The 23,776-nt window shown below is 40.4% G+C and overlaps 2 protein-coding genes across 3 annotated transcripts; one reads left to right on the top strand and one right to left on the bottom strand.

Moving 5' to 3' along the window:
• Positions 1-4,363: 4,363 nt before the first annotated feature.
• LOC121781486 lies at positions 4,364-8,004 on the bottom strand. Its single transcript, XM_042179218.1, has 2 exons — positions 5,719-8,004; positions 4,364-5,557 (listed from the first exon to the last, which is right to left on the bottom strand). Exons 1-2 carry the CDS (start codon positions 8,002-8,004, stop codon positions 4,364-4,366), a joined length of 3,480 nt encoding a protein of 1,159 aa, XP_042035152.1.
• Positions 8,005-19,628: 11,624 nt separating this feature from the next.
• On the top strand, positions 19,629-22,706 carry LOC121780877 (cytochrome P450 71AP13-like). 2 transcript variants are annotated; one of them, XM_042178519.1, is made up of 2 exons: positions 19,629-20,542; positions 22,396-22,706. In XM_042178519.1, exons 1-2 carry the CDS (start codon positions 19,682-19,684, stop codon positions 22,468-22,470), a joined length of 936 nt encoding a protein of 311 aa, XP_042034453.1. In that variant the 5' UTR covers positions 19,629-19,681; the 3' UTR covers positions 22,471-22,706. The 2 variants fall into 2 exon arrangements, with proteins under 2 accessions (XP_042034453.1, XP_042034454.1); XM_042178520.1 differs by having other exon boundaries at positions 22,343-22,706.
• Positions 22,707-23,776: the final 1,070 nt, after the last annotated feature.

Here is a 23,776-nt window from a genome sequence, read left to right as displayed (position 1 = left end):
CAAGAGAATGCACAAAAAGCACTTTCGAATGCTACACTTGACATTTGACATGTTAGTAGATTACGTGCAATTATGGATAAAATTGGATATTTTTTTGTTCAATTTTCCACCAATACAAATTATCAAAATCATCCCAATTTTTCATCTAATCTAAACTTAAATAATGTTTAAGTTTGTTTGTCGATTTTGTACTAGCACCATTCTTCCTCTTCTTTATTTTATCTAGAAGTGCATAACTAGAGAAAGAACCATGGATGTTATTCTTACTAGAAGATGACGACATAGTAGTTGATAATGTCTTTTTGAAAATAGACGTATATAAACTAACAAGCAAATTCAAAAAATTCTCTAGTTGTTCATTCAATAATGGATTTTCAATACCAAGATATAGTAATACTCCTTCCATCTCATAAGAATATGCACTCTTGATTAGACACAATTTTTAATGTACAATCGGTAAAGGAATAGAGATGTGGAAAGAAAATGTAATTAAAGTATTGTTAGTGGAGAATGAGTCACACCTCATTAGAAGGAAAAGAGTTTTTAAAATTAGAAAATGTATATTCTTGTGAGACGGACTAAAAAGAAAAGAGTGTATATTCTTGTGGGACGAAGTGAGTATTTTCAAGATATGGATATTTGACATGTTATGGATAAAATTGGATATTTTTTTGTTCAATTTTCCACCAATACAAAATATCAAAATCATCCCAATTTTTCATCTAATCTAAACTTAAATAATGCTTAAGTTTGTTTGTTGATTTTGTACTAGCACCATTCTTCCTGTTCTTTATTTTATCTAGAAGTGCATAACTAGAGAAAGGAACCATGGATGTTATTCTTACTAGAAGATGACGACATAGTAGTTGATAATGTGTTTTTGAAAATAGACGTATATGAACTAACAAGCAAATTCAAAAAATTCTCTAGTTGTTCATTCGATAATGGATTTTCAATACCAAGACATAGTAATACTCCTTCCATCCCATAAGAATATGCACTCTTGATTAGACACAATTTTTAATGTACAATCGATAAAGGAATAGAGATGTGGAAAGAAAAATAATTAAAGTATTGTTAGTGGAGAATGAGTCACACCTCATTAGAAGGAAAAGAGTTTTTAAAATTAGAAAATGCATATTCTTGTGAGACGGACTAAAAAGAAAAGAGTGATATTCTTGTTGGACGAAGTGAGTATTTTCAAGATAACCTTCACAACCCAACCATATTTTTTGCATCTAGCATAAAAAAATATAAGAAAAAATAGCACAAAAAGGAACACTTTCATTATACTTTCTCCATTTTGTCACCATTTTTGCAATAAATTTCTCTTACATTTACTGTATATCTTTGTTCATCAAATAGTTTAACAATATTAACCATATCACGCAACATAATATTAGAAGTAGGATAGTAACAACCGGACATAATATCAGTCATATCGTTAAATGTTGTGCAAAAAAGGAACTTATATCAAATATCTCTCAATTTTTCTCACTAATGGCAATAACTCTAGAATTTTTTTCTTCTTCAAAATAACGTATTATTGTTGAAAAATAAGGTTTTGCTTCCATTTGCATTTTATCAGTTGAAAAACATCTAGTTTTTATATCAATATAAGGAAGTTTGAATTTCATTTTTGCATTTTTCACCATTCTCCTTTATTTTTACAATATAATCAATGATGATATAATATAAAGCAAACAATCTCCTATAAGATCTATATAAAGTCTTAACACTTTTCATTCCATCACATACACAAAGATGTACGAGTTTTAATGCATAATTGGTAAAGTCAGAGAGAGAGGGAAAATTTAATGAAAGTAGTGTTAGTGGATTATGGGGTACACATTTAGAATGATGTGTATGGTTAGTATTGGTTTAAACTTTCTATTTTTAGAATTAGTCTAATTTAGCGGACGACCAAAAATGTTAAAACTTGTCTATTTTTATGGACAGAGGGAGTATTTCCCAATAATTTAAAGAAGACATAATAGTTTGATATATACACCATCATGTGGATGCTCAATAGATGAAAATTCATTATTCTTTTTTTTTTCTAATATGAAATTTTCATTTATCCAATGAGCTATAACACATAAATAATGCAGACCTTGTCTTCCAAGCCATAAATCTGTAGTCAATGAAATTTTTGAAGTTAAATTTGGAAATCAATAATTTCATTTTCGTCCTGTTTATAACAATCTTTATAACAAGTATTTCGAGAAACATTTTTAAAACGAGGTTGAGTTTTTTTCAAAAAATTTGAGAAATAATGATTTTCAACCAATTTAAAGGGATTTCAACTCCTATAATCAATTTAGCCAATTCAACCCTCACTTCATCTTGTTTATAAGCATAATTTTCAATGGTGCTACTAGAAACATCTAAATTGTGTTCTCTACTATCGTCAAACAAGTCATTATCCTCCAAATTATTGTGCCAGTTATTTAAATGTCTAGTTAGAGTACCTGTACCGCTATTAACAACAAACTAAGGTCTAATTTGAAAGCAACTAATTCAAAACAAAACTAAATCTAACCAACAGAAAATGGTGAAGATCGTGGTTAGCAACTCAGAAAAAATAGACACTCTGTTAAGGTATTTTCCCTTAACGAAAGCCGTCGGCTGAAGCTCGTCGGCAAGCTGTGATCCGGCGCCCTAGCGTAGGGTCGGCGGAGGGGTTTGGCTAAGCTGTGCGCGGGAAATCCTTCCCGTCGAGCAGCTGTGGGTTAGGGTTTGTTGCTTTTCTTGCAAGAGACTTGGGCGAAGATAATTTTTATTGATAAGTAAATTAATGAACATAGCCCTATTTATAGACTAAGGACCCTAGGGTTGGTTCGACTCCTAATCCTAATGCATCTCGGGAAAGAACCAACAAAGAAAACCCGAAACGGAGCTTATAATTACGCTCGACTCTTCAATATAAATAAATAACCAAAATAAGCTAATATCCAAAAATAAGAAATAAATAAAAGGAAATAAATACTCCTAACACTACTTGGGAACGTAATCTCCGAACAAGTCGGGCGGTCGTCAGTTTCTTCTTCCCTTTGTCGTCGCGATCGACGGCTGCATGTCCCTTTCCATAAGGGTTGGCGTTTCCTCCGTCCCTTCGGCTTCGCGTGCGGACTCATCGACCGGCTGATGCGGTTCCTGCATGGGGATCGTATCAACTCCCCCCTCCATAGCAACCTCCTTGTCCTCAAGGAGCACATTCGGAAACTTGCGCTGCACCAATTCAAGTGGTTCCCATGATGGTGACTCCGTACCATCGGACCAACGAACCAACACATGCTCCAAGGGTCGATCTTCGTGCCACAACACTCGCCTGTCCAACACCCGGACCGGATAAACCACCGGCCTGCCCCCAAAAAACTTCGATGGCAGCTCCATGGTCGGACCCGAGTCACCGCCTGCTACAAACGCCCGAAGGAGGCTCACATGAAAGACGTTGTGAATCCTACTCCCTTCCGGCAAGTGCAACCGGTACGCGACTGGTCCAATATGCTCCAACACCTCGAACGGACCATAGTAGCGACGCGCCAGCTTGGCCGACTGCAGGCGAGCCACCGAGTGCTGCCGATACGGCTGTAGCTTCAAAAGGACCAAATCGTCCACCTTAAACTCCAAATGGCATCGATGTTTGTTGGCAGACTCGTGCATACGTTGTTGTGCGCGCTCCAAATTCCGGCGTAACTCCACCAATAACTCCCCCCGTTGGCGTATCAAGTCTGCCGCTTCCGGAGGCATCGACCTTGATGGTTCCGCAAAAATCAAGCTCGGCGGGTCTCGGCCATAGAGGGCCTTATATGGAGACATGCCTAAGCTTGCATGATGGAAACAATTCAAAGCCAGCTCCGCCCACGGTAGAAAATTTGACCATTTGGACGGGCGATCGGCAGTGAAAGCCCGCAGATACTGCTCCAATCCTCTGTTCCAAACCTCCGTCTGACCGTCTGATTGCGGGTGGTAAGCCGTTGAAAAGTTCAATTTCGTGCCACTAAGCCGCATCAAATCCTTCCAACACTGATTTAAGAACACTGAGTCCATGTTAGAGACCAACGTCTTCGGAAAGCCGTGATGGCGGACAACCGTATTAATAAACACATGGGCCACTTTCAGCGCATCAAAAGTCGTCGGCAATGAGGCAAAATGTGCATATTTAGACAAACGGTCCACGACCACCATGATTACAGTGTAGCCCCTGGATTGAGGCAAGCCCGTAATAAAATCCATGGAAACGTCCTCCCACACTTGGTCGCGGTTGTAACAACCCTGCAGGCTTCTGGGTAGAGTACTTCGTCGTCTGGCACACAATGCAAGCCTCCACGAATTGCTTTACCTCCTTCTTCATTTTCGGCTAGTAAAAATCTGCAGCCATGCGACGCAGCGTACGCTCGAACCCGGGGTGACCTGCCGACTGCGAGCTATGATACTCGGTCAATATAGGCGTCCGGGCCGATGATCGCGAGCCCACAAATATATGGCGGTTGTAATACACCAGCCCGTCCACCAAGGTTAAGTGTGGCGGGGCTCGTCTCTCCTTTATATCGGTCGTGATTTCTCGCATCTCTGGGGACGAACAGGTTTCCCGTCGCAGCAAATCCAACAGATGCGGAATAGGGTGTGATGCTGCCGCGAGTAGCGCGCCACTCTGTCCTGTGTCGGAGCCTTCCTCGGCGTCCGAGGCCGCGCCTTCCTGCGGGTCGGTCTGGTCGGTATCCTCGCGGCGTGACAAAGCATTAGCTGCTCGGTTCGTGCTCCCCTTCTTATACTCGATAATGAACTTATAGCCCATGAGTTTTCGCACATAAAGCTGCTGATCCAGCGTTTGTACTATCTGCTGGAGCAATTCCTTCAAACTCTTCTGATCGCTCCTAATAATGAACTCTCTCCCTAGTAGGTATTGACGCCATTTCTGAACCGCCTCTACTATCGCGTATAACTCCTTATGATATGTAGAAGCGACGCGGTGGCGAGGACCCAGTTTTCTGCTGAAAAAAGCAATGGGGTGGTTGTCTTGGAGTAAAACCGCGCAAATACCCGTATTAGAGGCGTCCGTCTCTACGCAAAAAGTCTTCTCAAAATCGGGCAGACGCAGCACAGGCGCCGTTGTCATGGCGCCTTTCAGATCCAAGAAACTAGAATCCGCCGCCGGAGTCCACACAAAAGCATCCTTCTTCAATAGATCCGTCAAAGGGGACGTGATCACGGCGTACCCGGTTATGAAACGACGGTAGTACCCGGTTAGGCCCAAAAACCGGCGTAATTGCTTCACATTCTTCGGTTTCGGCCAAGCCGTCATAACACTAATTTTATTGGGGTCGGCCTTAAGGGATCCATCGCCAATCAAGTGGCCCAAATATTCGACGGTGGAGCTGCAGAAGGAAAACTTTGATAACTTGACAAAGAAGCTGTGGTCTTGCAAAACCCTTAGTACGGCGGACAAGTGTTCACCATAAACCTCCAGCGATGGGCTGTAGACCAGTATGTCATCGAAAAACACAATGACAAACTTTCGTAACATGGGGTGAAAAATCGAATTCATTGCCGCCTGGAAAGTAGAAGGTGCATTCGTCAACCCAAAAGGCATCACTAAGAATTCGAAGTGGCCGTCATGGGTGCGAAAAGCGGTCTTAAATACTTCCTCATCATGCATTCTGATCTGATGGTAACCCGATCGCAAATCCAGCTTAGTAAACACAAGCGCCTTACCCAATTCATCAAAAAGTTCACCGCCGTGGGGATAGGAAAATGGTCCGGCACCGTGGCGTTGTTCAGCGCCCGATAGTCAATGCAGAAGCGGAAAGTGTCGTCTTTCTTGCGAATAAGGAGCACTGGTGACGAGAACGGACTGTTGCTTCTCTGAATAATACCCTGTTCAAGCATGTCTTTGACCTGTCTCTCTATTTCGTTTTTCTGGAAGTAAGGGTATCTATAAGGATGCACATTAACCGGTCGTGTCCCGGGCAGTAAGTGCACACGATGATCAAAGGGTCTAAACGGTGGCATCCCCACTGGTGTGCCGAAAACGCCCCGAAACTGCTCTAAAACTGATAACACCCCGGGCGGCAGACCCGCGGGAAACTCGTCTCTGCTCTCCGGTTCTGAGTCGGGCTGTTCGGGCTGTAGCAGCAGTATCTCAAAGCATTCCACGTCGTCGCCAGAAGACGAAAGCGAGGATAAAAACTGGGGATTAGCGCGGCGGGGAGGCGGCAGCTTCCCTTTCAAAACTACTGTCCTATCCCCGTGTTTGAATTCGAGTGTTTTGCCTGCGAAATCAGCAGCCACCTTTCCCAGGGACTCCAGCCAATCCATCCCTAGGATAACATCCGGCCCGTGTACTGGCAAAATGTGCAGATCTACCAAGAAAGTGGAACCCTGCATTTCCAACTCCGTCCGTCTAGACACATGAGAGCATAGAAGAGCCTCGCCATTACCGACAATCACCCGAAAAGGTCGAATCGGGGACAGAGGAAGATGCAAGGATTTCACAATATCTGGGTGTAGGAAGTCTCGATCACTCCCTGTATCAATCAACACACTCACATCGCGACCCTGAATCGCTCCCACAACGCGCAATGGTCGAGACCTACGACCTTCATGCAAGGCGTGTACATACGCTACCTCCTTCGGCTCCAGTTCCTCCACTATCTCCTTGTCTGAGGCATCCACCTCCAACACATCATCTTGGTCTGCATAACATAGGAGACGTTGTTTGCAAACGTGGCCCGCCACCCATTTTTCAGGGCAGTGCCAACACAACCTCAGACGTGATCGTTCGGCCCGTTCTGCTTGTGACACCCGAATCATCGACCGGCGTGGCTGCTCTTTCGGTTGCTGTTGCTGACCCGGTGCGGGCTTCGCCCCGGCGACAGTACCCGACGGCGGTTGTGACCCCGTTGGACCCGCTGAGGTTCGGTTATCGCGTCCAGTCCATTGTCTGCGCTGGAAGGTTGAAGTGGATTGCGGATTTGCGCGTTCAGAGTGTGTATCCGCGATCTCCAAGGATAGCGCCATGGCTGCCGCCAAAGATGTTGGTCGGTGTAACGTCAGACGCTCTTGCATCTCCGGTTTCAGTCCCGCCACAAACAGAGTAAAAAGTTTCACCTCCGGAACCCCCTGGACCCAATTCAAGTACTTCTCGAATGTATCATGGTACTCGAGAACTGTGCCTTTCTGAGTTATCTTAGCAATCAACCCGAAATAATCCTTGAAGCTCTGTCTGTCGAATCGGTGTCGAACATCCTCCAGAAATTCCGGCCATGTAACAAACTCATTATTCGCGCAATAATTAAACACCCATTCAGATGCCGGCGGATCGAACAACATAACTGCATAGTGAAGGCGTTGTGCCTCAGGCATCATAACGTGATTGAAGTAATATTGAACCCTGGCAATCCAATTTGTAGCCTCGCTCCCATTGAACCGGGGTGGCTTATTTGATACCTGGTTCCGGTCAAACCCCGCGGCGGCTGGGTAATATCGCTGGGGAGGGTCCCAACAAGTTCGACCATACCGAGTCGTTGGTGGGTCCCATTCGGAGCCATTGTTGACCTTCTCGGCGCGTTGAACCCTCTCCTCCGGAGCCAACTCGCGATACCCTAAATTAGGGTTTCTCGCGCGAAAACCTGTGTCCCCCGATTTCCCTCGTCTGAAATCGACATACTCCTCCTCGTCAGCGTCGTTGACCCCTAGAGGGGGTTCTGTCCCTCGCGACACCACCGGATTCAAACTCTGCAAGCGACGATCCGTCGCATCCTTCCATTGATCAAACTTCTCCATCTTGTCCAGTAAACGATCAAGTTTCTCGGTCACGGGGTCTTCACGATGCGATTCCCCGGTTGGGCGACCCTCCAAGTCGCCATCGTCGATATCCTGGCGCTGGAAGATCTCGTTGCGTCTGATGTTAAAAGTCGGCCGACGAGAAGCACCATTATGAAACATATCCGGGTGATTAACGCCCCATGCAGATTTACCGTAATTGTTGAAACGACTCATGAGTTCACGGATGAAAGCACCAGATGTTATGGTATTTTCCCTTAACGGAAGCCGTCGGCTGAAGCACGTCGGCAAGCTGTGATCCGGTGCCCTAGCGTAGGGTCGGCGGAGGGGTTTGGCTAAGCTGTGCGCGGGAAATCCTTCCCGTCAGGCAGCTGTGGGTTAGGGTTTGTTGCTTTTCTTGCAAGAGACTTGGGCGAAGATAATTTTTATTGATAAGTAAATTAATGAACATAGCCCTATTTATAGACTAAGGACCCTAGGGTTGGTTCGACTCCTAATCCTAATGCATCTCGGGAAAGAACCAACAAAGAAAACCCGAAACGGAGCTTATAATTACGCTCGACTCTTCAATATAAATAAATAACCAAAATAAGCTAATATCCAAAAATAAGAAATAATTAAAAGGAAATAAATACTCCTAACACTACTTGGGAACGTAATCTCCGAACAAGTCGGGCGGTCGTCGGTTTCTTCTTCCCTTTGTCGTCGCGATCGACGGCTGCATGTCCCTTTCCATAAGGGTCGGCGTTTCCTCCGTCCCTTCGGCTTCGCGTGCGGACTCATCGACAGGCTGATGCGGTTCCTGCATGGGGATCGTATCAGATCCTCCTCTACAACAGTTGAATAGTGATCCGAGAACAACCAATATCGAATTGTTTGGACACCACGTTACACCACAGGTTCACAATAATTCAATAAACCATGTGATGGAGTTATCAGGATAGAACTAGAGAACGAGATAGAGTTGGGAGCAGATGAACATGCTGATAGTTATTAACCTATATTTATAGGAGAACATGAGAAGTGAAAAAATAATCGTTGAATTATTGGAAGCAGAATAAAAGCGCATACGCAGATCTCTCATCCTTAATTATTGAGTCTCTTTGGATTCTCTACGTAAAATATTATAGGGAAATGACTAAGTAATTATGTGTATTGATAGTATTATAGGGAAACGGCTAAAATCATGGAAATGTTAATTGGAATTATGGAATATTGAGAGGAGTCAGAAGGAAAGTATAAATGTTTGATTTATTGTCAAACTCGAATAAAAATATATTAGAATAATAAAATATATACTCATAAATAAGTATTCCCTAAAAAACAGAAATCAAGATAATGCACTTTTATATATTCCTATAAATGTAAACAGATATATACACATAAATGTAAGCCATAATACACACATAAATTATACTATTGTAGTCTTGCTATACATGCAAAAATGTAATACCATGTAGTTTTATATAATCCCACAAAATTAGGAATAAAGATCTACTAAAATACATTATTTATTATATACATATTATAACAAGGATGTATTCATATTCATATGGTAAATATTGTTCAAAAGCAAAACACTTGTTAGTCCATTGGATCTTGTGATCTAATAGTTAGATTAATGTCACATGTCATCTAATAATATAGATTATTAGTCTAATAAGGTTGCTTAGCTAATAATGTACTAATTTAGTAAAATAATGTTGTATTTTAGTCTAATTATGTAGATTATTAGTCTAATAATGTTTGCTTGGATAATAATGTAACATCTTAGGCTAATAATGTAGTTTGTCACAACCATCCAATACAAGGATTCAAGGGCCGTGATTTGTGTTGGTATTTTATACTGAGGAGGTGTGAGGCCCCTAATACACCCCTATTATAACATATACACACGCATAACAAAACTTAAACTAATTCCTCACTATAATTATGGAACAATTAATTTCTATAATTATACAAATCACTTATAGTTCTATAATCCTCTATTTTATAAAGAGAAAATTTAGTTAACTATGGATCTCTATAATTATGGAAATCACAATTAAGTTTAGGAGTAGGATCCACTATTTTTATAGATAAAAATTAGTTATCAACTAATAACTATGATTATGGAAATCAAATTTGTTATAAATTTTGATTTAGGTATAGTAATTGAATGTTATATGTAAATCTCCATATAATGATACTAATGCTTGCAACATCAAATACACGATGATCTAAAATCATTTTATGGCTTTCAGCATTCTCATTCTCATTATCATTATGAACAGTATTATGACAAGGGATATATTTTTACTAAATATCTCCATATGCACATTAGACACTTCTAATTTTGGTGATTTGACCCATTCAGTTATACAAAGATATGCATGTATAGTTTAAAAGATACTATGAAAACAAAAGGTATAACAAGGAAAAGACATAAGCTGGGCTGTGCCTGGGCTTGGGTCGGTCTTAGTCCTGGGCGGGCTTCCGATAGTCCTAGGCATGGACCGGTCTTGGATTTATAAAACGGTCCAATTGGAGCCCGATTAAACTACTAAGCCAATTTTCCCAAGTTACTTGAGTCATTTATCTTTTTGGCTAAAAACAAAACATCTAATCATACTTACTTTATTCTTTCTTTTACTTTACTCTCTCTCATCTCTCTTACTTTACTCTCTTTTCTACTTTATTTAACTCACTAAATACAACTTTCTTAAATCATGTGCTGAAAAGAAACGCCTCAAATAACGAGGGACGGAGGGAATTCATGTTTATTTTAGCTATATAAGAGTTGTACCATTGACTTGCGATAATATTTTAATTGCTAATAAAAAGTGTATCATTCGAGTAGACAACTCTCTCCCATAAAGACATCAATAAACTCGTCCTGGGGACATGTCTCATGTCCCTGTCATGTCATCATTACCCTCATTTTCTGCGCCAGGCTATAACTCCCACAATCATACAGGTATCATCTAGGCCATAAACATTAAATTGCACAATTCACAACTACAAACTATTGTAATAAAACAAATCCTAGAAATTAAATATTACAAGTTCTAAATATTAAAAAATTACAAGTTCCAAAAAATTAAAGAAACAAAAAATACATTAAATTTAACATCAATGTAGAATAGAAATGAAAATAGTTTGGAATTTATAGGCAAAATGTGATTAAAAGAAAGAGTGGGAGTCCGGCCCGTGCGCCTGCAACCCCGGGATGGGCCACAACTAGATGTGGCCCCAAGCCCCTCCACTACCACGAGGCGCGGCCCAGGCCCCTCCCACGCCAACTTCAACACACCAGGCCCCAGGGCGGACCCCGGGTGTGGTCCGACCCCTAGTGTTATGGATGGCCTTATGGAAAACTATGGGACTATCGTCCATGAATCTCTACCACAGCCTTAACCACTATGACTTGAACCACTACTCTTGATAGTCACATGCGACTTGAACCATTACCCTTGACAGTCACATTCTTTACCTGGAAAAAAGTTCTATGTACTAGTATAATTCTCATAGCAATCTGCCTTAATGAGATTCATCTCTTTCCACTTATCCAGTCTCTTCTACATGTGCTACAAGACAATGATTAGCTAAAAGCTAAATTAAATAGTTTAAGACTATTATAACTAACTAACTTACACATCTTAAATCTAATTCTTTAGGAAGATAAATAATTCAATTGCCAACTAACTGTCTGTACAAATACTGATTTCAAGACAAAAGCAAAATTTACGGTTTATTGCAATTGATTCGCGACAATAATTGATTAAATGAAAAACTACAAACAATATGATTACAAATATACTGAAGTTAGGAATTTAGAAATACTGCAAAAAAATTAAGTTTGAGTAAATAATTATTTTATAATGTTATTATATGGGAATACAAAAAAATAATTTAGTTATTTTACCTTAACAAAATATCTACTCCGCATCCTATCCATTTAATTTGAAAATATTATTGAATAAACATCTTAACAAAATTTGGAGAATATATTCGGGCAAAAATATGAAGTTAATTATAATTGCGTTGGACCACTTACAATAGTGATTATAGCTTTGTTCACAAAACAATTAAATATGCTGGACCACTTTATAATTGTGCAACCCACTATTCACTATAACTCTTACACACCAAACTCGTGCATTCAATGTTATATGCATGCGTTCTAAAACTCTAGTTCGTTGTGGAGTTTCTCTCACCATGCGAATTGCATTCTCAACACAAAACTCATTCAGATTTTTTTTTACTTTTGAAAGCATTAAATTCATCAAATTTATTCTTCATAATATAAACTCATACCTTTCGAGTGGAATTATCACTGAACTCCCTCTATCCCATTAAAAATGAAACATTTTTCTTTTTAGATTGTCCTATTTAAAATGAAATGTTTACTAAAATGGAAATAACTGTTAATCGGTACAAAGGTTAAAGACATAGGGAGAATTCATTTACTGTGTTATTTTATTCATTGTATAACTCTCATCTTAAATAGAGGCTCAATACATTTTGTACAAGGAAGGTTTTCGAGAAAGAATCAATCTATTCTACTACAATTATGCTCCTAATCTTCTTGATTGATTCCCACAAATCATTCTAATTGATTTCATGAGATCTAATTGATTGAATCAATCTATTCTACTACAATTATGCTACACCATTTTGTTCCGGTGTGTGGGGGCAAGTGGTTTGATGTAGGATTCCATTATCTTTACAAAAGGTTTGCATACTCGAGTTAACAAATTCCCCCCCATTGTCAGATCGAAGGGTTTGGATATTTTTCTGGTACTGGTTGTGCACAAGTTTACAAAAGTGTATAAAATGAGACACGACCTCAGACTTATGCTTCATAAAGTAAACCCATACCATACAAGTGCAATCATCCACAAAAAGCAAAAAATATCGAAATCCTTGTCCCCCCACCACTGGTGCGGGTCCCCATATATCAGAGTGTACTAAAGAAAACAAAGTCTCAACCCGTGTATTACTTAATTGGTATGTTTGTCTTCGGCTTTTGGCCAAGATACAGGTTTCACAATGCAAATTCTGGGAAAAACTGGGAAATAACAAATTTAAATAACTTGCAGAGGGATGACCTAGACGACGATGCCACAACCAAGCTTCTCGATTCGCAGATCCTTGAGTTAGCAACGCGGTTCCTTTTGAGCTATCTCGTCGACGTAGTACAACCCGTCCTTCTCAGTGCCACGTCCAATAATCTCATTCGTCATGATATCCTGCAGTAGGCAAAAATTAAGCTGCATTAGTAAGGAGCAATTTAGTTCTCGGGTGACGTGGCTGATCGATAATAGTTTATGTGATAGAGACGGGACATAGAGACAGTTTGACAATTTTAATGTTGACGATATGTTTACTGTCCCAGCTCCTTCAACAGTTGACACCTCTCCACCAGCTGTCTGTACGTACGCTTTCTCCGGTTTTGTGGATTCAATGATGTCGGAGGCATCATAGGTCATAGTATCCGTTGCCCCACAATCAAAGATCCACCTGTCATTTTTTTTTCACTAGAAGACACCGCACATGCAATTGACAAATTTCTGAGTATTTCAAAACGGTTTTTACACGGAAAAAGTTACAACGTCCATCTTTTGACAATTAGGGGCCTGACTTATATTTTCAGAATTATTGGGGTCAATTTGCAGGTTCTGCATAGTTGGGGGATCTGGGGGCAAACTGTGGGGTGGAATATATGGTTCTTTGAAAATGGAGGGGCTTGGTTGCAAAATTGCACCAAGCCCTAATTTACCTTGTGTAGGAGCCGCAACTTCGTCACTCACCCGACTTGCCAAATTCGCATTGGCGATTCCGCCTCCACTCATCTCCTTCATCGATCGTCGGTCGCCTATGCCGCCTCGGGTTGATGCGGCCTCGGTGTTGCCCCCGATGGTGGCGGGCGTTCCGTCTCCAGCAACCTATACGGCTGCACGCCCTCCTCTGCCTGGTGCCGGTTGACCGCCTCTGTTCGAGCTTGGTGGCGGTGGTCGGCCATATTTGGCTTCCCACCGCTCCGGGAACCCAACTACCTCGAAGCAAGTCTCCTTGGTATGTTTTTTCCACCCACATATTGAGCACACCATTTTGGATCGGTCTTCATCCGTTCACCGGTTCCAGCCGTTTCCACCTCCACCGCCGCCGCTCCTCTGCGATTGAGGCGGTCTACTTCACACCGCGAGGCCGGCGCCTACTCCCTGCATTGCGTTCTTCCCTTCATTGTGGGCAGGTTGTAAGACGCTCATTCTTGCGTCCTCTCTCCTTATTGTTGCGTATGCCTTATCCAGTGAGGGAAACGACTCCATCTTCAGAATTTCCCTCTTTGTGCTTTCGTACTTGTCATCTAGGGCAGTGAGTAATTGATACACCCTATCTTCTTGGGTACAATTATCGTATATCTCGACATCTTCCTGATACTTCATCGGATTTGGTGACTTTTGGTCGATGGGTAGCCATATTTCTTGCAATTGAGACCAGATTTCTTCTAATGTTTCACCTTTCTGTTTCAGGGTGGTCGCGCGGCGACGGAGGTCGTAGACCTGTATCCTATCTCCGCCACTGGAGTAGGTTACGGCCAGGCTCTTCCATACTTCTCTGGTTGTTGCGTGTTTGGATATTCGGCTGACTAGTTTCGGTTTAATGTTTTGAACCAACCACGTGAAGACACAGTGGTCCGTCTGTTGCCACCGTGCAAAGGCTGGATCTGTCTTCGGCGGCGGAGGAGGATGCCCGGTGAGGTGGGAAATCATTCCCCTGCCACTGATGGCTCTCTCCATGAATACTGCCCACAACGAGTAATTCTCGTTGTTTAGTTTGTAGCCGATATCCAGTGACTTGGTATCCACTATGATCTCCGGTGGTGGGTTGTGTGACTTGTTGGTCGCATCTGTGTTTGTCATGGCAAAACTATTGCGCATGAAGTTTGCAAACATCCTTGCAAACTCTTCTGTCTCCTTGCTGTCGGTAACTATTTGTTTGGTGTCGTCGGATTCTGACATCCTTTTACTGGTTTTTCATAGGTTTTGGTTACAATAGGTCGGGAAAGGTATAGACGATGATGAGATTTCTCTGAGTCACAGGGGAAAATCCCGCTCTGGTACTATGTTAATCGGTACAAAGGTTAAAGACATAGGGAGAATTCATTTACTGTGTTATTTTATTCATTGTATAACTCTCCTCTTAAATAGAGGCTCAATACATTTTGTACAAGGAAGGTTTCCGAGAAAGAATCAATCTATTCTACTACAATTATGCTCCTAATCTTCTTGATTGATTCCCACAAATCATTCTAATTGATTTCCTGAGATCTTTCCATTCTAACAACAACTCTATCTTTACTTTTTCATCTCTCTTACTTTAGTTTCTCTTTATTCACTCACAAAACAACACTACATAAAATCCCGTGCCGATTCACATGTGTATCATATTTAATGGGACGAAAGGAGTATTACTCAAAGCCTTATATGGACTTCACAGACGACGCTTGTTCATATAAATCACTATTGGTCAACTACATCCACCATGTCTTCAACTTTCAGTCTCCTCTCGAGAAACTCACCCTTCTCTATTTCCAAACATAACGTTTGCGCACACACACATAAAACTTCAACATTTTTCAAGACGGATAGTAAATCTTTTGAGCATATTATTTTCATCTTCTTCTCGTTTATGTGACCAAGTCGAAGTGCCACAAATCAGAATTATTTGTTTCGGTTGTAAGATCATTGTAATCCTTCGAGAGTTATTTGTGGTATACAACTCACCCTTTCTTACCTTGAGTTGTCATAGCTCCCTTAGTAATCTTTCAATTGTTGCAGCCAAACATCACTCGTACCCTTTTGCATCAAGCTGCTCAATCAAAAGTAAATTCCTATAGGAGAATTCAAGAATTTGTCTAAGTCCATTCAGTTTTATCATGAATCTATTCTACGTCACCAGTGACGGAGCCAGGAATTCTACTTGGGTGGGGTAAAAATATACATAAATACATTTTAATGAAATAAGGAGGGGCATAAATAAGGATATTTCTAAAAAAAAAATTAAATTAACTATTAATATTAGCATACATGAATTTTTTTGATGGGGCATTTGCCCTTTATGGAGGCCACGTAGATCCGCCCCTGTATGAATGGAACGACGCTCCAGAATCCAATACCCACGATTCCATTGGACTACTCACACTCAAGACCATTGTCTATCCATCGTCGTCTAACATGGTAGTGTTTGATGTATTCTTGTTTTTCTGGCCCTTATTCTTATATCTCTTGGGGGTCTCACATTAATCCTTAATGTGTCCGAACCCATCACAATTCAACATATAACTTGAATCATATTTTCTTGGATTATCATGTATGTTTCTTCTTTGCATTTGATCTGCCTTTATGTTTCCGTACAGAGTCTGAACACAAATCAGAAGATCCTTATTTTCGAATTTCTTCGCCAATCATCATTACTTTGTCAAAACCAACTATTCGTTTGCGGCGCTGATTGTTGTCATTGTGTGGGCCCAACTTTTGGCAAGGACGGTAGCAAGGGCATGAATTTTTTCATTGAATTTAATATCAACAGTGTACAATTGCTCGAAGATCTTGTTGAACCCGATTAGATGTTGTTGTTCTGATTTTCCCTTTGACATTATGAAATTAAACAATTGTCATATCATATGTACTTTAATCACCATGGATGGTTTCTAATACATTTTCTCTTTTACGACATCTCTACGTCAGCGTTGTTGTAATCGTGTTTTACGCCACATTCTTGGACAACGACAACTGAATCGTGCCCATCGTATTTTTGTCCAACAATTCACTCTTGTGTTCCATCTTTTGGGGGTTGAATATTAAGGGCTGGTACAAATTTTTACTATATAAGTAATCCTCGATCTCCATCTTCCAAAACTTCAATTTGGATTCGTCAAACTTCCTCACAACAATCTTCACAATAATATTCCCATTAAATCCCATTGCGATTTTTCTCCCTCATAATACTCTAGACACTTTATACCCGTTGTGAAATAGCTAAAATAATAACAAATATAATAAAATAAATACAAGAATAACTGAACTGATTCAGTATGATGTATATCTACATATAGAGATAATATCAAAGCACATATGTCACTATATATAGGATTTTCTTAAGGCTTCCATACTTAAAAGACCTTATTTTCTTTCAAATTTCGTTCTCAACCCAGCGTACGTTTAATTTATACTCCCCCCATCCTATAATAATATGCACTCTTTCCATTTCAGTCCGTCTTATAAGAATATATACTTTTCAGTTTTGAAATTCTTTTCTCTCTAATAAGGTGAGATCCAATCTTCATTAACAATACTTTAATCTCCATTAACAATACTTTAATTATTTTTTCTCTCCACCTTTCTCTTACTTTATCTATTTTTTATTAACATCTATGTCGAATTCAAAGTGGATATTCTTTAAGAATGGAGAATATAAAAAATTTGACTTACGGATATCCTTAGCCTCTAACTACCTTACAGCCAATGTTTTAAAAACCGGACAGGCAAGCGAACCGGCGACGTTACTGGTTCACGGTTCAACCGGTCCAACCAGTCGAACCACCGGTCTAACCGTTTTACTGTTGCGAATATATATAAAAATATATTAAATTTAGTATATGATTTACAATTAATAATATATCACAAAACATTATAGATAATTAGTGATGTATAAATATAAATAATATTAAAATTTAGTAAATATATTAAGATATATATATATATATATATATATATATATTTAATATTAGTTAGTCTAGATAAAAAATTTAATATTTCATGTATTAAAATAGATAATGTTTATATTAGTTTAAGAAAATTTATTTCGTAAAATAATATATAATTAAATACGAATTAAGTACTTATTAATTAGTTTAGATAAGATTATTCATTAATGTCAATAGCTAGGGTATATAAATTAAGTATGTAATATAAAAAATTTATTTATAGTAAATAATGAATCTTATATGGTACTAATAATAATATAGGTGATAAGTAGAGCATCATTAAAATATAAAGGATGATAATTATATATATTATAATTAACAATTATATTAAAGAATAATAAAATTAAAATGAATTATTAGTTTGTGTAGATAAAATTAATGGTTAATGTATAAAAATATTTAATGTTCAAATTGTTCAATGAGCCCATGTGGTGGAGTGGTAGATGTCTTCTTAACTAGAAGAGAGGTCATGAGTTCAACCTCTACCAAAAACAAATTTTAATTGAAAAAAAAATAGAAAACCGGTTTCCGGTTCACGGCCCAACCGGTCCGACATGAGAGTCAATTTAATAAATATTTAATAATGAAAATAATAAGAATTAATAATATTAAAATATTATTTGTTAACGGATAACACGAACCCGACACGAACACGACACGAAATTTTCGTGTCCTTAATGGGTCGACCCGATAAGGACACGAACCCAATAAGCTCTGACCCAAACCCATTATTTTCGTGCTGGTTCGTGTCGTGTTATCGTGTCGTGTCAAAAACTGCCATCCCTACACAAAATAGACTTGAAACAAACATAAGCAGTTAATTTCTTGATGTCTACAATCTATTGTTAGTCAGTGTTTATTGATATTTACGAGGTGTAATTATTTAATGTTTTACTCTATTATGGGTGTATTCGGTTTACAAGATTGTATCCGAGATTAAATTTGTAGTGTGTTTAGTTAATGAGATTCAATCTCACAATTCAATTCTAGATGGATAACCATGAGATAATTAGTCATGGCTAACCCCCTATGACAAAATTAATCTCACAATTCAATCCTAGATTATATCTTGCTATTATTTTATCTTTAGAACCGAACACCACCTCTATGTATTCTTATGAAAGCCCATTGAGTAACTTTAAATCTTATTCTTATAAAAATAGGGGTATTTGAAATTAAATTCGTGTATAATTAATAAAGTAAGAAAAAAGAATAAAATAGTAATTAAAATATTATTAGTAGATAGTGAAATTCATATCATTATTAGTGTTCTATGTGTACCTTTGTGATATAAATTATAAAAATAAATTAATGCATATGGGTAATGACTAATGAGTTTGAGAGAACTTTCTATAAGACTATTTTTGTGAGACGGAAGGAAAAGGAAAATGTCCATATTTTATGCGATGGAGTTAGTACTATTTGAACTTAATATTTCACTCGATGCTTTCCCATCTCTTTTTTCATCAAGGTACTTCATCCGTCCATCAAATGTTGTCCATAATTGTTATTTCAGTCCATTAATAAAATATTGTCCACTTTGCTTTTTATTATTCTTGGTAATTGACTCCAATTTTCACTAACTCATTACACTTAGATTTTATTATAAAACTAATACTTCTCTGCCTCTCTTTAAGCGACGCATTTTCCTTTTTTGTGATGTCCCACTTTAAACGACTAATTTTTAAATATAGAACACAACTATTTGTACTTTTTCTCTCCCTACCTCTCACTTTATTCTTTTCCATTTTGCTCCCAAAATAACATTATATAAAATCATATGCCGAATTAGAAATACTTACTTAACATACATAAAGGAAGTATAAAAATTGAAAACATATTCCTACTGACTTTTCCAATTCCTGTTATTGACCTTTCTTAAAAATTGCATCGTGTCAAATATGAATAACCTTTGGTCAAATGAGAGTATCAATTCATTTCACTAAAATCACTTCAAGATACGGGTACAGCACGACACGTATCTCCAAAATCACATAAAAACAAAAATTATACAGCCACACGTACAAGCTCAAACAAGTCAAATGAGACGTTTCACATACACATACTCAAACACTTTGCCAAATAAAAAATGAACTACTAACTTTTGCATCACCCACAGAACCTTATCAAGTCTCCAAAACGATGAGTCCAATCATCCTTCTCCTACTAATCCTCCGCATTTCAATCCTCTTCCATCTCCTCCGCAAAAAGCCCCCTCAAACCCCTCCCGGCCCCCGCGGCCTCCCCGTCATTGGCAACCTCCTCCACCTTGCCACCCCCGAGCCACACGTACACCTATGCAAACTCTCCCGCACCTACGGCCCCCTCATGTCCCTCAACCTCGGCTCCAAGCCCACCCTCATCGTCTCCTCCCCCCGACTCGCAGAGCAAGTGATGCGCACTCACGACCTCGTCTTCTGCAGCCGCCCCTGCCTCCAAGGCCAGCACAAGCTCTTCTACAACGGCCTCGACGTCGCCTTCGCCCCTTACGGCCCCTCCTGGCGCGAGATGCGCAAGATATGCGTCGTCCATCTCCTCAGCAACAAGCGTGTCCACTCCTTCAGGCCCGTCCGGGAGGAGGAGGTGTTCCGCATCACCCGAGACCTCGCCAGCGACCCGGGCCGGGTGGTCAACCTGTCCGAGGTCATGCTCGGGCTGACGAGCACGCTGATTTGCAGGATTGCGTTCGGGAGGGGGAGTTCGAAGAGGGAGAGGTTTGATGAGCTTATGATTGAGGCTCAGGCGATGCAGGCGGGTTTCGCGTTTGTTTCGGATTATTTTCCGTGGTTGGGGTGGGTGGATAGGCTGACAGGGATGGTTGCTAGGCTTGAAAAGATTTATAGGGATATGGATGATATCGTGGAGCAGCTGATTTGTGAGCACCTCGATCCGAGTTGGCCTCAATTCATGAATCCGAATATTCTAGATCTTTTGATTCAGCTCAAGAATGAAAATTCTAGCTCTATCAATCTCACTTGGGATCATGTCAAGGCAATACACATGGTAACCATACATACTTTTTTTGATATTTTGTCTTTTAGAGCGTCCGCAATTTCGGACGTCCACGCGGAATTCCCACCGGCGTGCGGGAATTCTGTGGCGGACGTCCACCATTGTGCGTCCCTTCCACGGATACGGAATTCCACGAAGGAATTCGTAGTTACGCGGGGAATTCCGTGCGGACGTCCGCCATTGCGTTGACGCCCGCGGAATTCCTGTTTAATGCATTAAATGTTTTTTTTTCGGTTTCTCTCTCTCTAAATTTCTTTTATATATCCGTAATGGCCGGTAGTAGTAGTGATAGTGGTAGTGGTGGTGGTGGGCATTATGAACACATGATGTGGATGATACACGCAAGTGTGCAGGAGGCCGCGGAGAGGGAGGAACAAGCGGCCTCGGCGCCGGCGGTGCCTCGACCCATCCATCGTAGCACTATAGTACCCCGAGATCACCTCGCTACCCACAGGCGGTTGTACGAGGATTACTTTGCGCCGGAGCCACGGTTTGGGGAGAACCTATTCTAGCGATGGTTTAGGATGCATCGGCTGCTCTTTATGCGTATCGTGGGCACTTTGGAGCGTCGATACGGGTATTTTAGGGTGCGGGAGAATGCGGCTGGTAAACCCGGCCACACGCCGATTCAGAAGTGCACTGCCGCAATTAGGCAGTTGGCATACAGAGGTTCGGCCGACATGTTCGACGAGTACCTCCACATCGGCGAGGCGACTGCGCGCGACTGCCTGAAGTATTTTTGTCAGGGCGTTAGAAAGATATTCGGGGATAGGTATCTTCGGAAGCCTACCCCCGAAGATTGTCAGGCTCTGCTGGATATGCACGGGAATCAACACGGGTTTCCGGGGATGTTAGACAGCATAGATTGTATGCACTGGGAATGGAAGAACTGCCCCGCTGCCTGGAAAGGGATGTACACTACTGGTTTCAAGGCCAAGAATCCCACGATGATCCTTGAGTGGTAGCTGACTACCGGCTGTGGATTTGGCACGCCTATTTTGGATTAGCCGGGTCGAACAACGACATCAATGTCCTCCAGTCGTCGCCCCTTTTCAATGACCAGTGCATGGGCGTTGGTCCGGCCGTCAACTTCGTCGCCAACGGCAACCAGCACATCATGGGCTATTATTTGGCGGATGGGATATACCCTATGTGGCCCGTCTTTGTGAAGACGATCAGGTGCCCAGCAGATGAAAAGAAGATATATTTTGCGGGTCGCCAGGAGGCAGCGCGCAAGGATGTGGAGCGGGCATTCGGGGTGCTACAGGCTCGATGGGCGGCTGTGAAGGGTCCCGCACGGCTGTGGTATGTTGACAGCATCGCCGACTTCATGTACGCATGTATTATCATGCACAACATGATTGTCGAAGATGAAGGTCCAGCACTGACTGATTGGACCAACGATGATGCGGATGCTGCGGGTCCAAGCCACAACGTGGCCACTGGCAATGTCCGCATGCGGATACCCCACGACGATGTCGATCGAGTCCGTGCATTCGCCGACATGCGCCAAAAACAAGCCCATGTTTGACTCCAGAACGATATTATTGAAGAAGTATGGCAGCGGATGGGTCGTCGTTGATGTGGGGGTGAGCATTATTGAAATGTATTTTTTAATTTGGTGAAATGTACTATTTTTTTCTATTAATGGAATATTTTTTCCTATTTGTGTCGACTATTTAATTCCATAAATTTCTTACTTTTGGAAATGGTTTAATTTGTGAATTTGTGAATTTTTTTTATTGTGGGAATTCCTTCGGGAATTCCACGGGGAATCCCGCCACTGTGCAGTGAGAATTCCGTATGACGTGGCAGTTCAGTGAGAAGTCCGTATGACGTGGCAGGAGTTGTTTTTAGAAATTCCGCGGGGCGAAGAGGGTGCCCCGGGATTGCCATGGGGCTTGCAACGGTGGAGCTAACGCTTGCGAACCTCCTTCACTCGTTCGATTGGGAATTTCCGCCCGGAGTGTCCAAAGAAGATATTGATACTCAGGTTTTGCCTGGGCTTACTATGCATAAGAAACATCCACTTTGTCTTGTGCCTATTAATAGAACACAACATGGGGCGTAAAATTCTTTATGCTTAATTTATATCTACACTTGGTATGTATCTTGTATTATTGTATATGTGAAGAATAATTAAGAACTTACTTAATGTTTGGTTTGTGTATTACCTATATATTTATTGAACAACTTAAGTGCTTACGATTTGATTACGATTGAAGAGAGAAGAACGAAATGTAAGTTTAGTTGAATACTCACTTTCCATTAAGCCTACATGACTCACATTGCTTGATTTTGGTAAATGCTCAATTCTTGTAAATTACGTAACCAATATGTTGGAAAATGAAACAAAAATTAACTGTATTAATATCTCACATCTAAACAGAGAAATGATATATCATTATATAAATTTAATAGGTCACTCTTCTTTTCACCAAATGATTAGGAGGCCTCCGTCCCGTATTAAGTGTCACATTTTATCATTTCGATCCGTCCCACAATAAGAATCACATTCACTTTTATCATAAATGGTAAGTAGACCTCATATTCCATCAACCAACTCTACTCATATTTTATTATAAAACTAATATATATAAGTGAGACTCATAGTCCACTAACTTATTCAACCCACTTTCATTACAGTTCTTAAAATCCGCACTCACACTAAATGTGACATTTAATGTGGGACGGAGGTAGTATATTCGAAGGGGTAGGTAGAGCCAAATTTAACTGACATGGAAATCTATATTTGGACTAAAAAAATATTATTGACCCCAAAATTATTCTAAACATGTTCCACAAGAACATGCACTATTTTCTTTTTAGTCTATCCCACAAGAATGTGCACTTTCTAATTTTGGAAATTCTTCTCTCTCGGTGAGACTCATTCTCCATTAAAAATATTTTATTTACTTTTTCTCTCTACTTCTTACTTACTTTAATTTTCCATTAAAATCCGTGCCGAACTGATACGCTCGGATTTTGCACGGTTTTAAGGCCATCTTTTGGTTCGTTTTCAATGTCAAAGTTGCATTACATGTCCATTATTTGCATATTTAATTTATTTTGGTGTTTTGACATGTTTTGTGAGAAATGTGCATATTTGAGCCTAAAAAGGGAGTCAAAACGCGAAGTTGGAAATCTGGAATTGTTCTGCATGTCCAGCGGTCCGCTGCAACATAGCCGGCTACATCTGGCGCCCAACGACCGCTAATCCAGTAG

This window comes from Salvia splendens, chromosome 20, assembly GCF_004379255.2.
Source record: "Salvia splendens isolate huo1 chromosome 20, SspV2, whole genome shotgun sequence".
In the NCBI taxonomy this organism is placed as follows: domain Eukaryota; kingdom Viridiplantae; phylum Streptophyta; class Magnoliopsida; order Lamiales; family Lamiaceae; genus Salvia; species Salvia splendens.
The sequence above is the reverse complement of the archived record's forward strand: the minus strand, read 5'-3'. Positions and strand labels throughout refer to the sequence as shown.